Consider the following 20475-nt stretch of genomic DNA (forward strand, 5'->3'; position numbering starts at 1 on the left):
AACATAATGTAAAGTGCAGCGTGAACAGTAAATTGCCCAAATAATTTAAATAATTGAAATAAATAATAATAATGTTAGTAAAGGTAGAGGGGCTTATTTGGCATTCAGCAGTCTGATGGCCAGGGGGAAGTAGCTGTCTCAGAACCTGGTTATGAACCTCTGAACCTATATACAGTACAGTTGAACCCCAAATATTCTTCTTTTTTATTAAGACTATGCCTCCAACTACTTTTTTTCTGGTGACATTTGAAAGGTTCTTATAGGCTTACAATCGGTGAAGGGGCAACCAAACAAAAGGGTAATTTGTCAGTTGTTTACACACACATCATGGTACACACATGATTACATGTAACTCATGCACCTGCCTGTGTAACAATATGATAATAATTTATATGATCTATTTATTTCACCTCATATTTATTAAGTTTGGAAACAATATACAGTGTATATTTTTGTTAATCTCTCCATGATTCCCCACTATGTGTCGCTCTTCCTCAGCGATCTCTTGTGCCGGTCGTGGAGTTAGTGACGTCACCAGCAGGCACTTCAAGACATCATCGGGCGACTCAAACCGGAAATTACAATACGTTCAAAATAAAATACTAAGAAAAACTGACCTTTGTACATTAAGGTTTCGTTTTTGACTGACTTTATTCACAGCAAACTTTAAAACTATTGATTTGGATAACATAATAATACATATTATAAGGGCAGTATCATTCAATACTGGTGTGCTGAGAATTGTGTTTTTTAACTGCTCTTTTATGCTAATTTGTTCATGCTACATGTCATGGTTGGAATTGTTATATTTATACAAACTCAGGGGGTCTATGGGGCAAAAAAACAAATGAGCTGAAGGGGAGCCAATACCATTATTTGTCTTATATTTAGTTATGTTGCATTTTGCTCAAACAATTGTATGTTATAAAAGGGAATCATTTTCACATTTAGTTGATATTGCGACATTGTTTCATACTGTGGTATTTCTACATTAACTGTTCACAAGTAAGTGTTATATTTTTAACAAAAAACGCTGTCCTCATTCAAGGATCCTGAAAGTATCGACAATACCAAAATTTTGCAACATCGCCCAACCCTAGTGGAATGTTTTATTTTGAAAGTGCTTGCCGGATGTAACGAAGTCAGCCATAGTTAGCTTGTTCCCAGTGACTACAGTGTGTGGAAGGCTGAAGCCAGTGAAACCTGCGACAGACAAAAAAAGCCAATATATCGCGAACTGTTTCTCTGCACTTTAATCTAAAAGGGAGAAACTGTAAATACGCTATTTGGTGTTTATTAAACGTCCATTATTCAAGTTACGTACTTGTTAGCTAGGCGGCTGTCTCCTGGTTGCTGTGTGTGTGTCGCCGTTTCTCCCTGGAGCTAACACTAAGGTAAGCACAAGCAGTACAACTTAGCAACTTTTTACCCTGTATTATTATGGTTTTGGAGATATTTTTGCAAACAGCTGTAAAAGTTATGGGAGAAACGCCTGCGTGCCGTCGTCACTTTGAGTTATTTACTGAGGGTCTTTGTCCAGCGGTCAGACGCGGTGCTTCCTCCTCCTCAGCTTGCTCCGCATTTGGCCCTATTTTCTTAGAAACATGCATCATGTATCGTAGTAAACCAAAAGTGCTTTAATGAATCATAGTTAAATTGTAATATACATATACGTGCAGGAGCTGTGTTAAGCAGTGACTGAGACATCTACAGGCATGTCTTAATACAGCTGGACCTATTTCCTTGAGATGTTGTTTTTGTTAAACAATGTTATTAGGTTTATTTTTTATGGTGTTGTGTTTGTGTTGAAAGCTAACAGTGAAACTCATTTGGTCAATGTAGCCTGTCATTGTTTTGAATGGCTCTCAATAGTAGCTGCAGTGCTACACAGATGTGGGATTCCTCCTCCGTGCCAGACAGATTTATTTATTTTTATTTATGTTAACTTTAGAGATTTGAGCAGGCGTGCTGCAAGTATTGGCAGATAGATAGGTAGTGCACTTTGCATGGCGCACCTTTTCTTGCAGACACACCCTTCTGTTAAAGGCCACTTTGGTGGTTTTACAGGACAAGGTTCGCTTGACATGTCAGGTATGTGGAAGCCGAGCGGAATAAAGACTGCCAGGAATGTGCTGCAGAAACTAAACTCGCTTCATTACCTCATCGAAACTTTTGTATCCTTTATTAGTCTTAAAATGATGATGCCCTATGGTACAGGGCCCCTATTCTGGTGCACAGTGCCTAGTCACTTTTCCATTTGCCAAAACGCATACTGAGAGATACTTTGTCATTGTAACATTTGAGGATAGACAACGGGAAATTACAATACTGAAGATTAACATTTGCTTATCTTGTTGCTGTAGCTGTGGACGATGCAGTATTATTCTCCACAGTCTCCCACTTGGCTGCAGTGCTTAGTTTTCTTGCTACTCAGTCTTCTCTTGGATAGAAATTGTCTCAGCTAAAGATCCTCTGTATGACAGGAGTACTCTGTTGTTTTTAACTAGACATACTGTAAAAACACCAGTCAAATATACAGTGACTCCAGGATTACATGGGGCAATGTAATGTTATATGTTTATTATGTGTTGTACAGTCTATAAAACAAAGACCAGCACAATGTAAACCTTCATGACAAAAATGTTTTGCATTACAGTACATCCTGTGTAACTGTACCAAATCAAATAAGGGTACCAGAAAAGTAGCTTCCAAAAAAGCAAAATATGAGGTTGGAGTTTATTTCCCAGAGAGAAGATTACAACATTGTTGTTTGATGTGTGGGTGACACACCGGGCTCACACTGAAACAGTTGCGGTTCCGGGACTGATCCAGTCCGGCTTGCCGCAAAGTGCCACTCACACTGACTCTTGTAGATGCAACGGCGAGTTCCTGCACCGGCTGTGAAAACCCACAGCTTGATTCTGAGACTGACAAAAGGGCTCACTCTGGGGTTCATGCCATTGTTCTATCAAACAAATGTGTCACGCTGCTAAAACCAATGCACAGAGGTATGAATGTGAGTGTGAATGGTTGTTTGTCTTTATGTGCCCAACCAGTCCAGTGTGTACCATGCCTCTCGCCCCAAGTTAGCTGGGTTAGGCTCCAGCATACTCCCGCGACCCCAGTGTGGCTAAGCGGCATAGAAAATAGACGGCTGAAAAAGCAAGACTTTACATAAGAGCATGTCCTCCTTAATTGTGCTCTCATGAATGTACGCACATACAACAGGACATGGGCCAGGCCGGTGTAAAATTCACTGGCTTGTATGCACTGTTGTAGCTGTTTGATGAAGGCATGGTCTGTATAGTATTTCTGGCCTTAGTCGTTGCTCAAAACATCCTGTGTCTTATTTGCAAACTGCATACATAGGCTACTAATATAAGAGTGAGTCTCAGAGGGGAGATGTCATCTTAAATTTACTGGTTTAGAGTAGCCAAGGGTATAGATGTCCAAGTTTTGGAACACGGTGTGTTTGTCTTCTGTTTGGTGTATTTAGTGGTGACAAGCTGAGCCTTTTGTGGTCTCTTGCTTGTGTTTTGCTGTGGTCTGCAACAAAATGGCAGTAATCGGCCAGACAATGCACCTGAGGTTACACATAAACACTCAAAGCAAAGGTACATAAAGTACAAAAATCGATAATGGAATTAACTCAATACGAGGCTTATTACTGCACTAAATGGACATATGAGCTAAAAAAGAATGAGATTATACATCAAACAAAAAGGCACTCGGCAGCACAGAGCTTACAACATTATTATTAAACCTCACCTCTATGCATTCATGCACAGCATTTGTGAGCAAGGACAAGATGAGAAGCAGTGTCCGACCAATATATACACAGTTTCAACTTGCATCACATGACACTATGGTGCGTTAAAGGACTGCAGAACAAAGTGGCTGCAATGCCCCAAAAAGATATATTATTCGTGTAGCATAAAAAACATTAACATGCAAATCTGAGCGACTTCTAACTCCAGTCAGCAACCAGTCAGCAAATGTACAAATGTACTCATCACAATACCATGTAAGAAGACCAGCTCTCATTTTGCACACGATATAAATGTTATCTTCCAGATTAAACACTCGTAATGCACAACACTATCATCAAATGTACGTATTTGTTAATATGCTCACAGAAAAATGAACATCATGCTCACAAAAGCATCTCGTTTTTTCTGCTCTCTTTCTCTAAGTTCAATGAAGGAAGAGAGTGTGCTTTCATCTACTCATCCTTCAGCCGCTTTGTGGAGGCTGGGTTGCTAGCTACGGCTGCTAGCTATTATCGACCAGCAAAATGTTATATTGTGACAATAGTGTGGCGCATCACAAGCTGCATATTGTTTTACAGCGTAACGCTTTGTAACTCCATTTTGAGTGAGTCGCATGTTTACCGACCAAAATTAAGTAATTAGTTTATTCTATGTCACCACGAAACGGTGAAAAGTGGTACTTGCTTGGTCTGAGTTTATCTGGATGGATGCGATGGATGCCCAGGGTCTATAATTCCCTTCGAAAGCCTCTCTTACCTAACCTTAATCCTTACCACACTCAAAGAAAACACAGCCCCAAATCACCCACAATCTCTACTCCTTTAATACAGACCCTAGAAAAAGACTATTGACTATTGACTCTCTTGAACTACGAAACCTTACCTGCTCATGAAACCCTCAAAAAAGATCTGATGTCACTTGCTCCCGCCCTCCCCAGACCCAGAAGAAATGATGGAAGTTCTAAAAATATATTAATAAATAAACATTCCAGCATGCATCTAATACAGGATAAATGACTTTCAATGTCATTTTTTCACAACTGAAATAAGAACATTAATGTGTGTTTTGGTGTCATGAGCGCTTAGACCTAACTCTAAAGCCTGTTTTATGCTTCCCTCATCTGCGAGGTCCGCACAGCTCTGTGCAGAGAAATTACATCATTTTCACAAACACGACTGTTCGAACGGCCCCTTTCATGCAGAAAATTGCCGCTCTGTGCACCCTCCAAAATTTTCACACTACATGGATTGTTTTTGATACACTGCCCCCCTGCAGTTTGGGAGCACACACTACACGCAGTATAAAGTCACACACAGTTTCTCGAGCGGATTTCCGGATTGTGGGTTCTACCATGAATGAGTCAACTATATATCACAGGTTACCTCCCTGCAATCCCTGATTATCAGCACAATGCCACTCGTGGCACTGATGTAGACTAGTGTACATTATCCCATGAATTGGTCCCAGGGTCTTTATTGGAGCAAAGAATTTAATGAAGAGCTTTGCACAGATGGGCACACTGGTAACTAGCGCGACTGGGTGGCAAGATAAAGGTCATCCCATTGTTATTGTAATCAGCTGTAATCTGGGCAGTGGGCAGCCATTAAACTGGCAGTGTTTACTGTGTTAAAAGACAATGGAGCTCACTTCTTCTCTAGGAAAGAGAAAGAGGATTTGTGCTACCACCAGCATCTGCCTGCATTTTCACTGCTCAGTCAGCATGTTAAGCCCTTTGTTCCCATGCATTCTACTTTTTTTTTTTCCCAAAAGTGTGTTTGTTCTGGCCTCACCACCCTTCATTTCTGTCATCAGCCACCCCATCTTGAGTTCCGAACTCCTTCAAGTGAAGTAACATTCTATCAACCGGTGCTTGTACTACCACTGGGCAGCAGGCCTAATCCTGCTCTGGGATTCCGTCTGAGGGGGATACAGAGAGGGAAACTATTGAGGAAGATGGGAATGAGTCAAAGCTGCTTCCAGTTTGTGAGCATGATGTGAATGCTGCAGTGATGTCAGAAGATACTACAGAGTCAAGTGGATGTGAGAACTAAAGTGATTCTCATTTCAAGAATCGTCAAAATTTTCTGTTTGCACTTCTGAATGTTTTTCTTTTTGGTGCCACAGTGCTCCGAGTAAAAAAAAAATTGCATTGATGTTGCAATCAGCATCATTGTTCGTTTAATGGCTAGTTTGAAAGCAAAGGAAGATACTTGTTTTTTTAGCTACACCGTTTTGTTAGCCATCAGAGAGCAATGATGGCATGATGACTGTGAGAGACAGTTCAGTCAATTCAATTCTGCGTGGTGATTGTTGATTATTTTCTAATATCACAATGCCCAAAGACAAAATAAAAGCATAGATCTGGGAAGAGAACCCCCATTCCAGGCGCTCTGCATTATTTTATCATTAGCTCAGTTTCTCTGTGACTGGAGGAGTGAAACTATTTGTTTGTTTATTCCACTACTGTGTTTGTAGCGGAGGCCACGGTCCTTCATGCTCTAATTCATTTGATTAAGTGACTGTTCTCCTGCCTTTGGCACTTCGAATAGACAATCAGCCAGACTGCAATATTGCCAGTATTTCACAGAGTGACGCACGCTTAGCAGGTTCCCCATAGAGCCACGTAGGCCATGTTAACATGCCTCCCTCTGAGGTTCGCCCTCATTAACAGTCTACAATTACTCCTGTGAAGGCTGTGAGAGGTCTCAGCTCTCCACTAACCACTCCAATTCACATCTGAAGGGTTTTCACTGTAGGGCCATTGCAGTGTAGGCAGAGGGAGCCAGGGTTAGCACTTTAAGAAAGAAGGAGTGGGTTATGCACCGGAATTTAAATCCGATATGCTGCAGTCTGAACGATCAGGACACCTCTGACCTATATGTCATCAAAAGGTGTATTCTGTCATGCAAGACTTGGTTAAAGGTTCTCACAGATGTAGGCAAAAGTTGAGGGGCTCATGTAAATGACAAATGACTCACCACTGTGACATCCACTAACATGCTCCTTAGAACTGACATCGCAGCAGGTTCTCTGCGAAGTGCCATAGCACAAATTCTTGTCCTTTTTCTCTCCTACAAGGAATCATATGGTTAAGAAAATATTGACTCCGGTGGCACAAAATCCTTGAAATTGACGCATCGCGTTCACATTTACAAGTCGCATTATTTTGGTAATGTCAACGACCACATAAAGGATTGGATTTTAACCAAAAAATCCAAATTGGTCATCATACCCTGTAGTATAAACATAGCTGACGTCAACAGCCATGTCATTTTGTGATGTTGTCCTCAAGGACATTAGTCCTGGGGTACACCGTGATTGCTGCAGGGTTGAGTGGAAGCATATGATAGGCTTCCTAATCCATTTGTTGACCCACTGTCTCCACCCTTCTGCCTTCATCTCTCTCACACGCACGCACACATGCACACACAAGCACATGGTTGCAGCTGAAGGAAGTCCTGCTTTATTTATGAGATGGATCGAGTGCCACAGGGTCCTCTGGAGAATTCAAGACGGCACACAAACAGGAGTCTCTCATGCTCACACATGCACGCATACACACACACACACTTGCTGCAGGGTCTTGAGTTGGCAGAAGCACAGTTGGTCTTGCTTGGTAGTCGAGAGTTTAACTGCAAGCGATGAGCACAGTTCCACACCTCTCCCACTTAATGTGTGTGTGTGTGTGTGTGTGTTGTCATCCACTCAGCAGCTGCGAATGAACTTTAAATGATGTCCACAGTCACACTTGGCTCATACAGTGCACTGTAAATAAAAGGACTTAAATCATTCAGTTAACATGGGTGAGTGATCCACTCTTCTATTTTAGAAAGTGTCTTTTGTAAAGGTGTTTCAAAAGGTTGAAGTCAAAGCTAATGTCTTTGTAAAATTAGGAATAAATTAATTCATTAAAATGAGGCCTTAATCCTGTTTTATTTAATGGATCAATGGTATCTCGCCACAATTTTGCCCCCTTTCCACCACATTTTACCCAGGATTACCCGGGAAAACGTATGTTTTTACCCAGGTGTAAAACAAAATAAATAAATAAAAAATTAACCCTGACCACAAACTTTCATTTTCCTATTTATTTTCACATGCCATGTTTTTGTTTTCTATAAATCTCAGTGTACATTATTTGTATCTTAGTTGCTCTGTATTTGATTTATATTTTACTTACTTATACGTCAGCAAGTAGGTCACTGTCTTGATTCTGAAACTTCTCAGGCTGGCTTCACTTATGCAGCCACGAGCTGCTTACACTCTGGGGACTCGCACAGTAGCGATCAGGTAGTTTACGCACATCATTACCACAATGTTCTGTGCGTGTTGTAGCTGCTGGTTGTATAAATATCCATAGCTCACTGTATGGACGGAGGGAGGGGGGGGGGGGGGGTGCTATTATGGTTACATTTAAAGCATATTAATGTGCAGTTGGAACTCTGCATTAGGGGCCGGGGGTGGTTCCCCACTAGAATAGAAACAAAATAAAATTTCAGCTTGCGGCAATGCAGCTTGCTGACTGTTGTAATGGCTTGACCAGCGCTTCCCTCCTCAACCACCCAATCGCTTGCCCGCTACACAAAGAAAGCAAGCCAGAGTTATGGTTTCCTCACAGTGCTGATGCCAGAGACCCAACCCCAACGAAGATCCGCAGTCATGCAACGCCCTGACCAATAAATACAGTGAAAAATGTATAGTTAATCCATGTATCAGCATGATGAGCACTTCCTTAAGATCCAACAATGCAAAATGTAAATGTAAAGTCTTAGATTTTGATCTGGAGTGTATTACTGTCTGAAGGGTTGATGGGTTCTTTTTATTTAAAACAGGTAATCAAACAATTTTACACTCAAATTGAGTTTTCACCTCAAGATTTATGGCTACAAATCCTCACTGTGTGTTGAAGCGACAGATTGAACGCTTGTTAAGTTAATGTGTTCCAAGAGCATCCAGACAACATCTTTGTTTTTTTTTTTAACCACCAGCAGCAGCTGTACTCGTAAAAATGATCCAGCTCCTCACTATTGAATAGGACCATCGGGCTGATTAACATTGTGGAGCCTCAAATTGAGAGCGCCTGGCTCTGTTCCGTCATGTTCCGGTCTATTTAGGTTACTCCAAATGTTCTCGTATTGCTTCCCTCTTGAAACTGTGTGGGATGCAGAAGGGTGGGGGCTGGGAGGTGTTATGGGTTCCCATTGGTTGAATGCTGCTTGTGTTTGACCTGAGTGGCAAACACAGAAAGCGCTGCCAGACCTTTTCTTCTTTTTAAACATCTCCTCCTTTTTTTTTTTTAAATAATCCCCTTTTACGTCCCTTTTCTCTTTGTGCCTTGTTGAAAGAGACCCTGAGCTTTCCCGTCTCAGTAATGGCCATCATGGAGGGCTGGTGAAGGCCAGTTCAGCAGCCTGTTGCTCATTCAATGTTCAAAGGAATGAACCTCCAGAGGTATTTTCTCTATTGTGTATATATTTGGATAGCATTGCAATTAGAAGCTGGGAGTTATTTAATAAACTAAATCATTTGTTTTGTATGGCAACACTGACTTGCCAAGACACTAGCGTGTTTGCAGATGTCAGGAGGAGCAGTGTTGCATGCTCAAACGGCCACTCTGATGCACGTAATTGGCCCGAGAGGAGGCCAGGCTTGATTTGAAGTGGCGTTCCATCTCTGTGGTAAACGAGCAGTGTCGTTAAGGAGACAAATGCATTGATACCATGAAAGGGAAGGGAGATACAGTGGAACATGTTTATGTCAAAGCCCCCCCCAGGCTGCCTTTTTCAACCTATGGCAGTTTGTTGACATCATTGTCCTCAATTTATGCACCGTTTTCATGTGGTATTTTTTTCTTATCTTACAGAGCCACTGCAGTAATTTCTAAAAATATATAAATACATAAAATAATGGGTTAAATTTGTTAGCTGCTGTGGTAGAATCCAGTTTAATGCTGACATACTTTTATTTTGAAACTTACTGTTTGTTACCCAAACAGGTTGACTCTGTGTACACATTTTCAAGTAGTTACTGTACGTAGCCATTTCACACCGATTTGTCACTCCCAATGACAATGACAGTGACCAGGATAGACAGGATCAGGAACAAGAACATCAGAGGGACATTACATGTTAGAGGGCTTGGAGATAAAGTCAGAGAGGCCAGACTAAGATGGTTCGGACATGTCCAGAGGAGAAATATCAAATGCACCAATATATTCGCTAAGTTTATTTTCACACTTCTTGAGAATATTGAACAACTGGACCAAGACTCAATCTCAAATCGGTTCTTCACTGCCGAGTCATCGCTGTAGTTGGCATGTCAGCAGCAGTGCTTGCCGCTAAACATGTCTAATCTGGTTTATATTGCAATGATTGTATTGAAACACAGTAGAGTGATTATGGTGACTCATCCATTTATGCAGGGGCAATCTTTGCACTGCCAAATAAGAAAAAAAGAAGCTTGGTATGATTCAGCAGTAGTAGCCTGAGGCCAACAGAGAGGCCACAGCTTGTTCGTGTACGCCTCCTGGCTTCTGGAAGGAAGAGCCGGAGTAGAAGTAAAAATCTATGCTATGCAGATTCTCCCACTGCTGTGTTGCACAACCCCTCTAAAATCTCGTTTGACAGCTTCAGTGACAGCAAGCAGAGGCACATCTGTCTACTCTATTCTAGCACTTTTCAACATGCTCATGCAATGACGTCACCCCTGCCGTGCTTGTTGTGGTGATGCTTTTAGCTGCAAATCACAGTTCAGTATGCACATCAGTCTTAACATCATTGGTTTGGTTTCGTTTTGGTAAAGTCAGGGAATAAATTGCAAGGCAATTGCAAGATAGCACGATTGTTAAGTGATACTTTACAAACGCAGATTGTGATGATGATGTATCCCATGAACATATTAGCCACTTGTAGCTCATTGTAAACAAAAATGCCAGAAAGTTGAATGATATTGAAATGTGAGTGATCACACATATGGGCATAAATAGGCTTAGCATGTGGCAAGCTTTCGTGAATTGACTACACATTTTACAGGCTATTGTTATTCTCCCAATAATAAGAAACAAAGTGAAAGTCAACACACAACGTGCCGCACCTGGTTTGACGTAAGTGCCAGTGTGCTTATCAAAATAAAGCTCTATGAAATTTTTGTTTGCATAATTTTCTAACTAATTGTGCATAAATAACCTGTATAGCATATATGTATATCAATTCCTACAATGGTATTCCTTAAAATTGTTTTCAAGTTTAAAAATATATATATAATTTCTAAGATGTGTTGGCTTTTATTTTGTAGTGGCACGCCACCACAATCGATTAATTAGTAGTGAAAACCCTACAGTCACACTTACTGTCCCTCATTCATTGTGTTCTATGTGGGAACTCCATGCATCTGCATTGTACTGAGTGTTCCGGACCAAAAAAAAAACAGATTACGATCACATGTAGGGACACATCTCGAGCGTGTGGTTAAAATGTCTCTCCCTCGCTTAATGAAGATGGAATTTACTGCTGCCGTTTGCAGCCCGTGCACCAGAGATATCAATCATTCCACCAATAATTGGATCTTTTTATGTCGGCCAATTTTGGCTGCTGCATTCTTCATTAGCCATAACTCTCTTTTGTGGTTTGCAAGGCTCCTCCATTAGAGCTATCCCAAGCCGTTCATTAGGTCTGTGTGGCCTGTTGCTGAACTTTTACTGTGATTTGTGCACCAATGTTACATTTCATTCATAAATGATTTCAGTTTTAGTTTCATAAACAGTTACACTAGTAGTCGCGTAATAGGGTGTGTATATGAATGAATAATTGCATAGTATCTCCTCCGCTTCCCTTATTTATTCCAGTGATCGTGTTTCCAGCTGCAGGCTGCTGAGCTAAATATAAACCCAATTGCTTGGCTGGTTCTCACACTGTGGGATTAACTTTTTTTTTTTCATAGAAGGGAAACAAACCAAGCTTCCCATATCTCGGCATGCATTTTTGTCTTGACAATCTCTCACGACCTTGCCGCACCATCAGACTTGTCTAATCCCTCAGAAGTTGTCTGGCAAAGTCATTGGCTAAGGCCTGGTGATGTTCATGTGACTACCAGGGCTTAAAGCCGACTTTATTTTTGTTAGTGTATTTGCAGCTCTAAAAATTAATCTGCAACTAATTTATTTTTTAAAAAGAACTGTCGTGAGTATTAGGATAAATTAGTGCTGTCGAGTAATTGAATAATTTAATCAAGCTAGTCACATCTCTACGATTAATCACACATTTTACTTGGGCTTAATAACATTAATCTATTTAGCTAATAAATAGAATCTCTGTTTTCAAATACTACTTAACTTGAATGTTTAAAAGGAAAAAGAGATAAAAGAAATGGGCTGCGCGGTGGACCTGTGGTTAGCACGCCCAGCGAGGAGACCTAGGTTGGATTCCCCGCTCGGGTATCTCTTATTTGACCTACTTATTGACAAGTTGGAGTTTGCTGCAGTGTAGCTTGACAACGGCGACTTGATCCCACATTATCATTAGCATGTTTGCTAACTTTAGCAAAGATATGCTTTATTCAAAAGTGGTCTTTCAGACTTGTGCTTCTATGAAAGGACAATTCATCATTGCAATATGCACACACAACTTGGGTTTTATCTAGCCTCACATGAGGCAGATTTTTAAATTGAATTTTGACAGACACTGACTACTCTAAAGCATATCTAAGTTTACTTTCTATAGTGTTCTTGAGAAGATATACCATAATAAAGGATAAGATGTGTAGTCACTTTTGTGTGATGCTGTACCTTGTTGACATTCTATTATTATTGTCATCAATAGGATAACACATATCCCTGCTCTTCCCTCCTCAGGGGGACTCCATGAAAGATGACAGAGGAGGTGATTGTTGTAGCCAAGTGGGACTACACGGCCCAGCAGGACCAGGAACTTGACATTCGTAAAAACGAGCGTCTCTTCCTGCTGGATGACTCTAAAACATGGTGGCGCGTCCGCAACACGGCCAATCAAACGGGCTATGTGCCGTCAAACTATGTGGAGCGCAAGAACAGCCTGAAGAAAGCCTCGCTGGTGAAGAATATCAAGGACACGCTCGGTAAACTTTTTCTTTTGTACTTTACCTTTCATGTCAGTCATTTTATATTCCGTTCTAGCCGTGCCTTGCCCTTGCACACTGCAGGGATTTGACAAAGTTGCCTGTTACTGTCAGCTGTCAGGATTCTGGCATTGAATATTTGAATATTTTGCTCATTGAATGAATTTGAATTTCACTGAATATCTTGATAGGCTAAATCCACACACAGGGTCATTCTCCTGAAATAGCTAACAAAAGCGTGACATAGCGAGCAAAATGTAGTGTGTACATCCTGCCCCTCAAAGTGCATGTGAGGGCGGACTGCCACGTTATCAAGTTGGCGATCCACCAAATGTACGAGGATAAATAAAACCACTTGGTGATTAAAGGTGGAGACAAGGTTAAACATCTACGTGCTTTGACCTGACAAATCTCGTCACTCGCTGATGCTGGGAACACCGAGGGATTGCAACGTTCATAGTGTGCGTAAAGCACTAAATGCCGAGTTACGATAATGCCTTGTGCACTGCCACTTCCGTATTACTGCATTATGATTCATAGTAGCGATGCCATAGTTCACAATCTGACTCCTGATTGCCCTGTTATCGCGAGACAGCTTTTCTCCAAATGAGAAATCTTAAAGTATTTACTGAAAGTAAATATTTTTGCTGGATGAATGCATGAATTAATGAAGAAAAGCATTAAAACGTGGGTTGACAGTCATAGCATGAGTCACCTCTCTCTGTTCTGTGGCTATGAAGTGACCCAGCATGGCACAGCCAGCCACTGTCGTCGTCCTCCCAACTCCCTCACTTTACGTCACCCACACTTTCCCCACATCCATCACTGTAGTTTAGGCGTTGTTTTTTTTTTTCAATGATATCTAGATTGATTAGACAAGAAAGCATCCATCTAATGGATGTGGCGGAATGATGAATTACTCTGCTGTCCCAGATTGTTACATTATCGACTGTCACATTATGGCCTCACTCCATTTCACTAGCAGGAAGGCATCCTATGTTAAAAGCCTCACGAGCATATCCTGTGGCTTCAGAACATTTTCTTGATGAGGTGACGAGCGAGAGGTGAGGTCAGGAGCTAATGGACGCTACGCACACACTTGAGTGTTGCTTAAGATTGCATGTACTTGTCAGATCGTGCGTTTTTAATGTGAAATGTGTCCTTTTGTGTTATAACAAAATGTACTTTTATCAGCAATTGCATACTGTATGCAAAGTAAGGATAAACTGTCTAAACGTGACAGTGATATGGCGGTGATGTAATCGTTTTTAAATTGTAGTGGATTTGCTAGCCATACATAAACGACAAGGTAGCGTTTTCAGATTTGATCAATCTGGAAGCTATTTCTAGTCACATGACATGGTTAAAACATGTGGATAGCCCCTGAGTGAAGGTGTGTTTATGTGTATTTAAATGTCACTATGCCGCAACAGGCTCACATCTCTTGGTTGTAAGTAACCTTTGTTCGTCACACACAGCAGCAGTTGTACACACCTCCCTGTCACACACACGGCTATTAAACACGTAGGATGCACCACGTTATCCATAAACATGATCTGCTTTGCCATTCTCATCTCATCCCTCCTCATTGTCAGCTGTGGTCTTCTGTGAGCGAGTAACAGCTGCCGAGGGACCCCCTTGTCTCTTCTTCTCCTTATTCTCATTCTCCCCCTCATATCCCTCCGCCAACAAGTTTCATGCTACTCTACGTGAACTCTGCCACGCTCCAACACAATGCAAATACAGGTCTTCTCCGCAATCGGCGGTGACATTTTTATGGCATTTCCAGCAGGCTTTGTGGGCAAACTGGGAGATTAGCCGTCAAGACACACACAGAAACACACAAACAAAAGGATTTGATGACAAAAGCCTCAACTGTCAAAAATACACTAGGCGTACACTGCACATTTTTGAAGGTGTTGTTTATAATAAAAAGTCATAACTAGGGATGCTCTGTACCATGATGGAACCACTGCTAGCGTAATCAGCAATAACTAGCCCGAAAAATGAAGTAGCTATTGGTGCTAAATTAATAACCTGGGATGTATCTGGACATTGAAAGACTGATGATCAACTACCTTTTTATTGGAACAGAAAGGTTATTGTCATCCACAACCATCTGCACACTTACTGTAACTGTCTTTTCAACATGCTGTCGTCTTCTCCAACACGCCCTCAGACATATGCTTTCTCTCCCTTCTCATCCAAGCACCAGTCAGAACTCTGCTTGTATGCAACACATAACTCATAACTGCCGGGCCACTGTGATATTAATTCAATGGCACTGAAACGAGGCAAAGTTACCACAGAGTCAACTGCCTTCACACTGTCAGGCTTGATGTTAGTTTTTCACTAGCGCAGATGACATTGACCAACTAGCTAAAATGCTTAGAAAACACTTAAAAGTTTGAACTTAATCTAGTTTTATTTTTGATCTGAGTAACGAGTGAACAAAAGTCTATAAAGACAGTTAGCTTTGATCTTGAATGGTATTGTGTTTCTAAAATGAGCTTCCTTTTGTGTCCCTGGTTCCGTCCATCCCCCAGGTTTGGGAAAAACAAAGAGGAAGACAAGCACCCGTGATGCTTCCCCGACACCAAGCTCGGACACAGAATACCCCTCCAATGGCGGTGGAGGTGGGGGCACAGGAGGAGGCGCAGCGGAGAGAATCTACGATCTCAACACCCCCGCCGTGGTCAAGTTCACCTACACAGCGGAGCGGGACGACGAGCTGACCCTGCTGAAGGGCTCCAGGGTGGTGGTCATGGAGAAGTGCAGCGACGGGTGGTGGCGGGGCAGTCAGGCAGGCCGCGTGGGCTGGTTCCCGTCCAACTATGTCCAGGAGGAGCTGGGTGAGGCTCAAGACAGACTGGATGAGGCTCATGACAGAGTTGGCGAGGGGGGTTCCTCGCGGGTCTACCACACCCAAGGGACCTTGCTTGCCAACGGGAGCATCGGGGGCCGGAGCAGCGTCCTCGACCTGGTTCAGACGCTCTACCCCTTCAGTTCTGTCACAGAGGAGGAGCTTAACTTTGAGAAGGGTGAGATCATGGAGGTGGTGGAGAAGCCGGAGAATGACCCTGAGTGGTGGAGGTGTAAGAACTCGCGCGGTATAGTGGGCCTGGTACCTAAAAACTATGTCATGGTGCTGGACGAGCAACCTGGTCACCCACCGCCCTTCACGACGGGGTCCCCGAAGAATCGCTACCTGGCGCCAGCACGGTCGGGAAAGTTTGCAGGGAGGGACTGGTACTACGGCAACATTACCAGGCACCAGGCAGAATGTATACTCAACGAGAGAGCTGACGAGGGTGACTTCCTCATACGGGACAGCGAGTCATCGGTAAGTTAAAGGGGAACTGCACTTTGGGGGGAATTTTGCCCATCATTCACAATCCTTATGTGAAACATGAATACATATTTATTTCCCTCTTTCTGTGCATTATAACATGAGTAAATTAGTTAATATCAGTTAGCTTACAACTATTTTGATGCTAAAGCCCGCACAAAAAAAAACAAAAAAACTTCAACAGTGTAGCAGTGGTCACAGCAATGTAATATATCAGAAGATGCAACGTTATTAGAGATTTCGGCCTTTAAAGTCAAGAAGTAAACGCCAGTTACTGTTCATTTCACAACATAAGACCACCTGAATATGTAATAGACAATCTGTACACATTTTTGGCCAAAAAAAAAACAACATATTTTTTTATTTGGCACAATGTATTTCAGGTCAGCTCTGGTCTTCGGACTACAAATGTGTTTTTTTTTTTTTACACTGTGACATTATGTCTAACTCATTAAATCCCAGCCGTTTTTCTAAAGACAACCACTTCAGTAATGGCCATTTAGACAGTTTTAGACAGAAATATTCAGATAGTATGTTGGCTTGTTGGCAAACTCACTTCTGGTCATGTGACAGCAACGGGTCCATGATGGAATTGTGGTTTCGCTGGTCCACAGCAGATGATGAATCGTGATTACTGAGGCACTCTGCAAAATGACATACCGTAATTCAGATTTAGAGAAAAACATTTTGTGTTCCATAATCTATAATAACATTGTATTTGATCGGGATCGGAGGCCAAAAACGTTGATCTGGGAGTCCCCAGTTGTTTTACTTTGCAACGGCTTTAATGGGACTGAAACGTTTGAAGTCTCTTTTTTTTGTCAACTACACCACTGCCTGGTGGAAAAGGTGTACTGTGTACTGCGAGCAGTGCAACAAATCATTTACTCCCTCTGCTGTTTCTATGTGTTTTCTAGCCAAGTGACTTCTCAGTGTCTCTGAAGGCCGTGGGCAAGAACAAGCACTTTAAAGTGCAGCTATCCGATGGTGTTTACTGCATCGGCCAGCGCAGGTTCAACTCCATGGACGAGCTGGTGGAGCACTACAAGAAAGCCCCTATCTTCACCAGTGAGCATGGAGAGAAGCTGTACCTGGTCAAAGCACTGCTGTGACCCCCTCTAACACTGGATCCCCCCCCCTCCCACTTATACACACATAATACACAACACCACTCCCTAGCTGTCTTAATCCAGGCTTTATCTGGACCTTCTCTGGTGGCAGCCACACACTATGGCAACAGCCTCTGTCGCCCCCCAGCGGCCATCAGGTGAAGCTGCCTCTTAAGACCAACAGGTGAGAAGTTCCACCCCAACATAAAAACAAAAAGCCTTTTTTCAGGGGCCTCCAACACTGTTGCTCTTAACTAAAAAAAATGGACAAACATTTAAAGAAATATTTGCAAGGCGCTGTCAAACTGATGTTTTATTTTGATTTGTTTTTCTCTTCAGAGTTGTCAATCATCATTGCACGTCACTAAGTGACCAGACTCACTCTCTTGCCTTTCTGTCCAAAATTTCACCCACTCATGGATAGGGTTGGGCATCAGTTTGTTTCCTTGTTTCAATTCCAGTTCCTAATGATTCCCCATTCCAATTCTTTCTTTCTTTCAAAGTCTTTTTACTTAGGACGTGTTCATAAATGATTTTTATTTATGAAAATCTCATGAAAAAAATAATCATTTAGACATCCTGTTTATGCGCTGGAGGGTAAGTTTCACTTAACCATATTAGTGAGTTCCTATTAACCTGCGTGCAGAATATCAAACAAGTACGGTGAATGGAGTAACACTTGATACACGTAGTCTGATCAACTTCCTGGATAAAGGTAGTGTTATCATCAGGTCATGCGTGGATACAAACCCGGCTGGTTAGAAAAAGTCTGGTGCCGCGTGTCAAAAACAGCACCATATATAATATGAAAGCGTTTTACATGTACATTCATTTTCCATGCAGAATTTCAGCCAGACTTTGAGCACCATTGCTCACATGGTTAAAATGAATGAACAAAAAAGCTGCCTGCTGGTTCTTCTTCGTTGGTGTTATGCGGCCACTTTTTTATCACCGATAAAAGTAAAAGTAGTCATCGAAATTTTAAAAAATGCTACTCCAGGTGCCCATTAATGCTGATTGATGCCCAGCCTTACTCATGGATATATTTTTCAGTTTTTTTGTTTTTTTCTTAATATTCTGACTCATTTCGGTCCTTACGTACACACCTGAGTAAAAATTGTGAACATTTGAGGCCAAAATTATTCATATTTTGAGTTAAAGTGCATTTTGATGTGGTGAATGGGTGTCTTTTCGGTTGAAATGATTTTGCCTTTTCTCAAGCTTCCATTTTGAAAATGCCTCCTCTACGTTATGATAGATAGTTTCCAGGATCCTTTAGAACACTGGTTCTCACAACGTTTTCTTCTTTTTTTTCTGCAAATACCACCCAAAAAATATTTTGCCTTGCATGTACCTTTGTTTTTTTTTTTTTGCTATGCTCACAATCAGTTTTTCTTTATTATTTTCAAGCTGCTGCGCCTCTTGAAAAACACCTGCTTTACATTATGTTAGCAGTAGCCAAGATCCTTTTGAAGTGTGACTAAGTGCCACCTCAAAAATCTTACACTTTGAAAGTAAGTTTGTTTTGTTTTTTTGCTGACTCAGCTTGCCATCGCAATTTAGTTTTGAAAGATTTTTTCAAGCTGCTGCACCTCCCATTTTGCAAGCCATCCCTTAGAAACGTTTTATATTTTATTTTCATCAATATAATCTCCAATGGCATTTTACTTTTTTTTCCCACATCACTGGGAGTGGTGCCACAGTTTGAGAATCAGTGTTTTAAAATGCTGCAGAAGACTGTAAATTCAAATAAAAACATAACAATCTAACTTCTTATAACCTTTTGCCGCTGATGTGCGTCATTTACAGCTAGAAGACACTCATTCCTACACTTTTAGAAAGTTTTTGGACTTAATTGTACTTAAAAACACAACATTAATGGCAAGGCGGGGTGGGGCTGATTCCCTGTTTTGTCTGAATGTTAACGAGTATAACCAAATGTGCCACCCTCTTCCAGGTCTTCACTACAATCACTAAACATGTCACATGGTGTCAATAACAACCCTGAAACTGCTTAGAATGATGATAAAGAAGAGAAACACTTTTATGATACGCGTCTACTAATGAATGCAGTAAAAATCAACATCATGATAGATTTATATACACTAAAAACACACAAAACACTTTCAAGTGTGCCAAATTTGTTGTCTCCACTTTGTCCTGGGAACACAAACCTAATCAGTATCCAATGATCATCACCATAAAGAAAACAAAATCCAGTTTATAAAGGCAACCGGTCTAGTCGAACCAAACACTTTTGGTTTTTTTTGTCTGTATGTTCGTTTATCAAAGTTTTGATGGTCTAGCTTTTATAGGATTATACCTGAATGTTATTGAGTATTATTTAATTCCTGTCTCCACTGTATGTATATATTCCAAAATAAGATGAGGTGCGCTCTAGCATACAAAACTATGGTACTGTATCACCGACAACATGATGAGGATTTAAATACTTTTGTTCAATAAAAGCTTTTTTTGGAATACTATTAACATTTTGAATTGGTGGTGTGATTTTTGTTGGCATCTTTGCTGTTATTCAAGAATTTATTATACAACATGTAACCTTTTATTCATTGGGAGAGAGATTTTACATATTTTTTACATTTACATTCTGTACTATACAGGGACTACTTTTTTGTTCCTGCTCCCAGGCTGTTTATTGACAGTCAGTCCAAATGTCCATACCGCTTCAGAACATACTCTGTTACAGTAGTTCTTGATTGAGTCGCACTCCCAGTCCTAAATATGTCACCTACTCCATTACTGTCATCCGGGGTCTCCCAAAATCTAAACATCTGCCTACCATCCTACTTAAAACATCCTACAGTTTAACTAAATCTACTGTACTGTATTTATTAATACATGCACTGGTTTATGATTTTAGAAATCTATACTCCACAACTATACAACTATAATATATCAGATACACGTGAGCTCTGATTGTTGCATACAGTGGAGTATATACATTCCATCAGAGCAGGATTTTATGAGGGGAAAAACATGTTCACACCACAGTGTGTGTATATATGTATATATATATATATATATATATATATATATATATATATATATATATATATATATATATATATATATATATATATATATATATATATATATATATATATATATATATATATATAATACATACATACAT

The 20475-nt window shown here is 41.0% G+C and overlaps 1 protein-coding gene across 1 annotated transcript; it reads left to right on the top strand.

Moving 5' to 3' along the window:
- Positions 1-1146: 1146 nt before the first annotated feature.
- Positions 1147-18755, top strand: nck2a (NCK adaptor protein 2a). Its single transcript, XM_058082934.1, has 4 exons — positions 1147-1394; positions 12619-12860; positions 15407-16203; positions 17127-18755. The coding sequence occupies exons 2-4, from the start codon at positions 12635-12637 to the stop codon at positions 17319-17321; spliced, it is 1218 nt and encodes a 405-aa protein (XP_057938917.1). The 5' UTR covers positions 1147-1394; positions 12619-12634; the 3' UTR covers positions 17322-18755.
- The last annotated feature ends 1720 nt before the right edge of the window (positions 18756-20475 follow it).

This window comes from Doryrhamphus excisus, chromosome 9 (assembly GCF_030265055.1).
Source record: "Doryrhamphus excisus isolate RoL2022-K1 chromosome 9, RoL_Dexc_1.0, whole genome shotgun sequence".
Classification (NCBI taxonomy): domain Eukaryota; kingdom Metazoa; phylum Chordata; class Actinopteri; order Syngnathiformes; family Syngnathidae; genus Doryrhamphus; species Doryrhamphus excisus.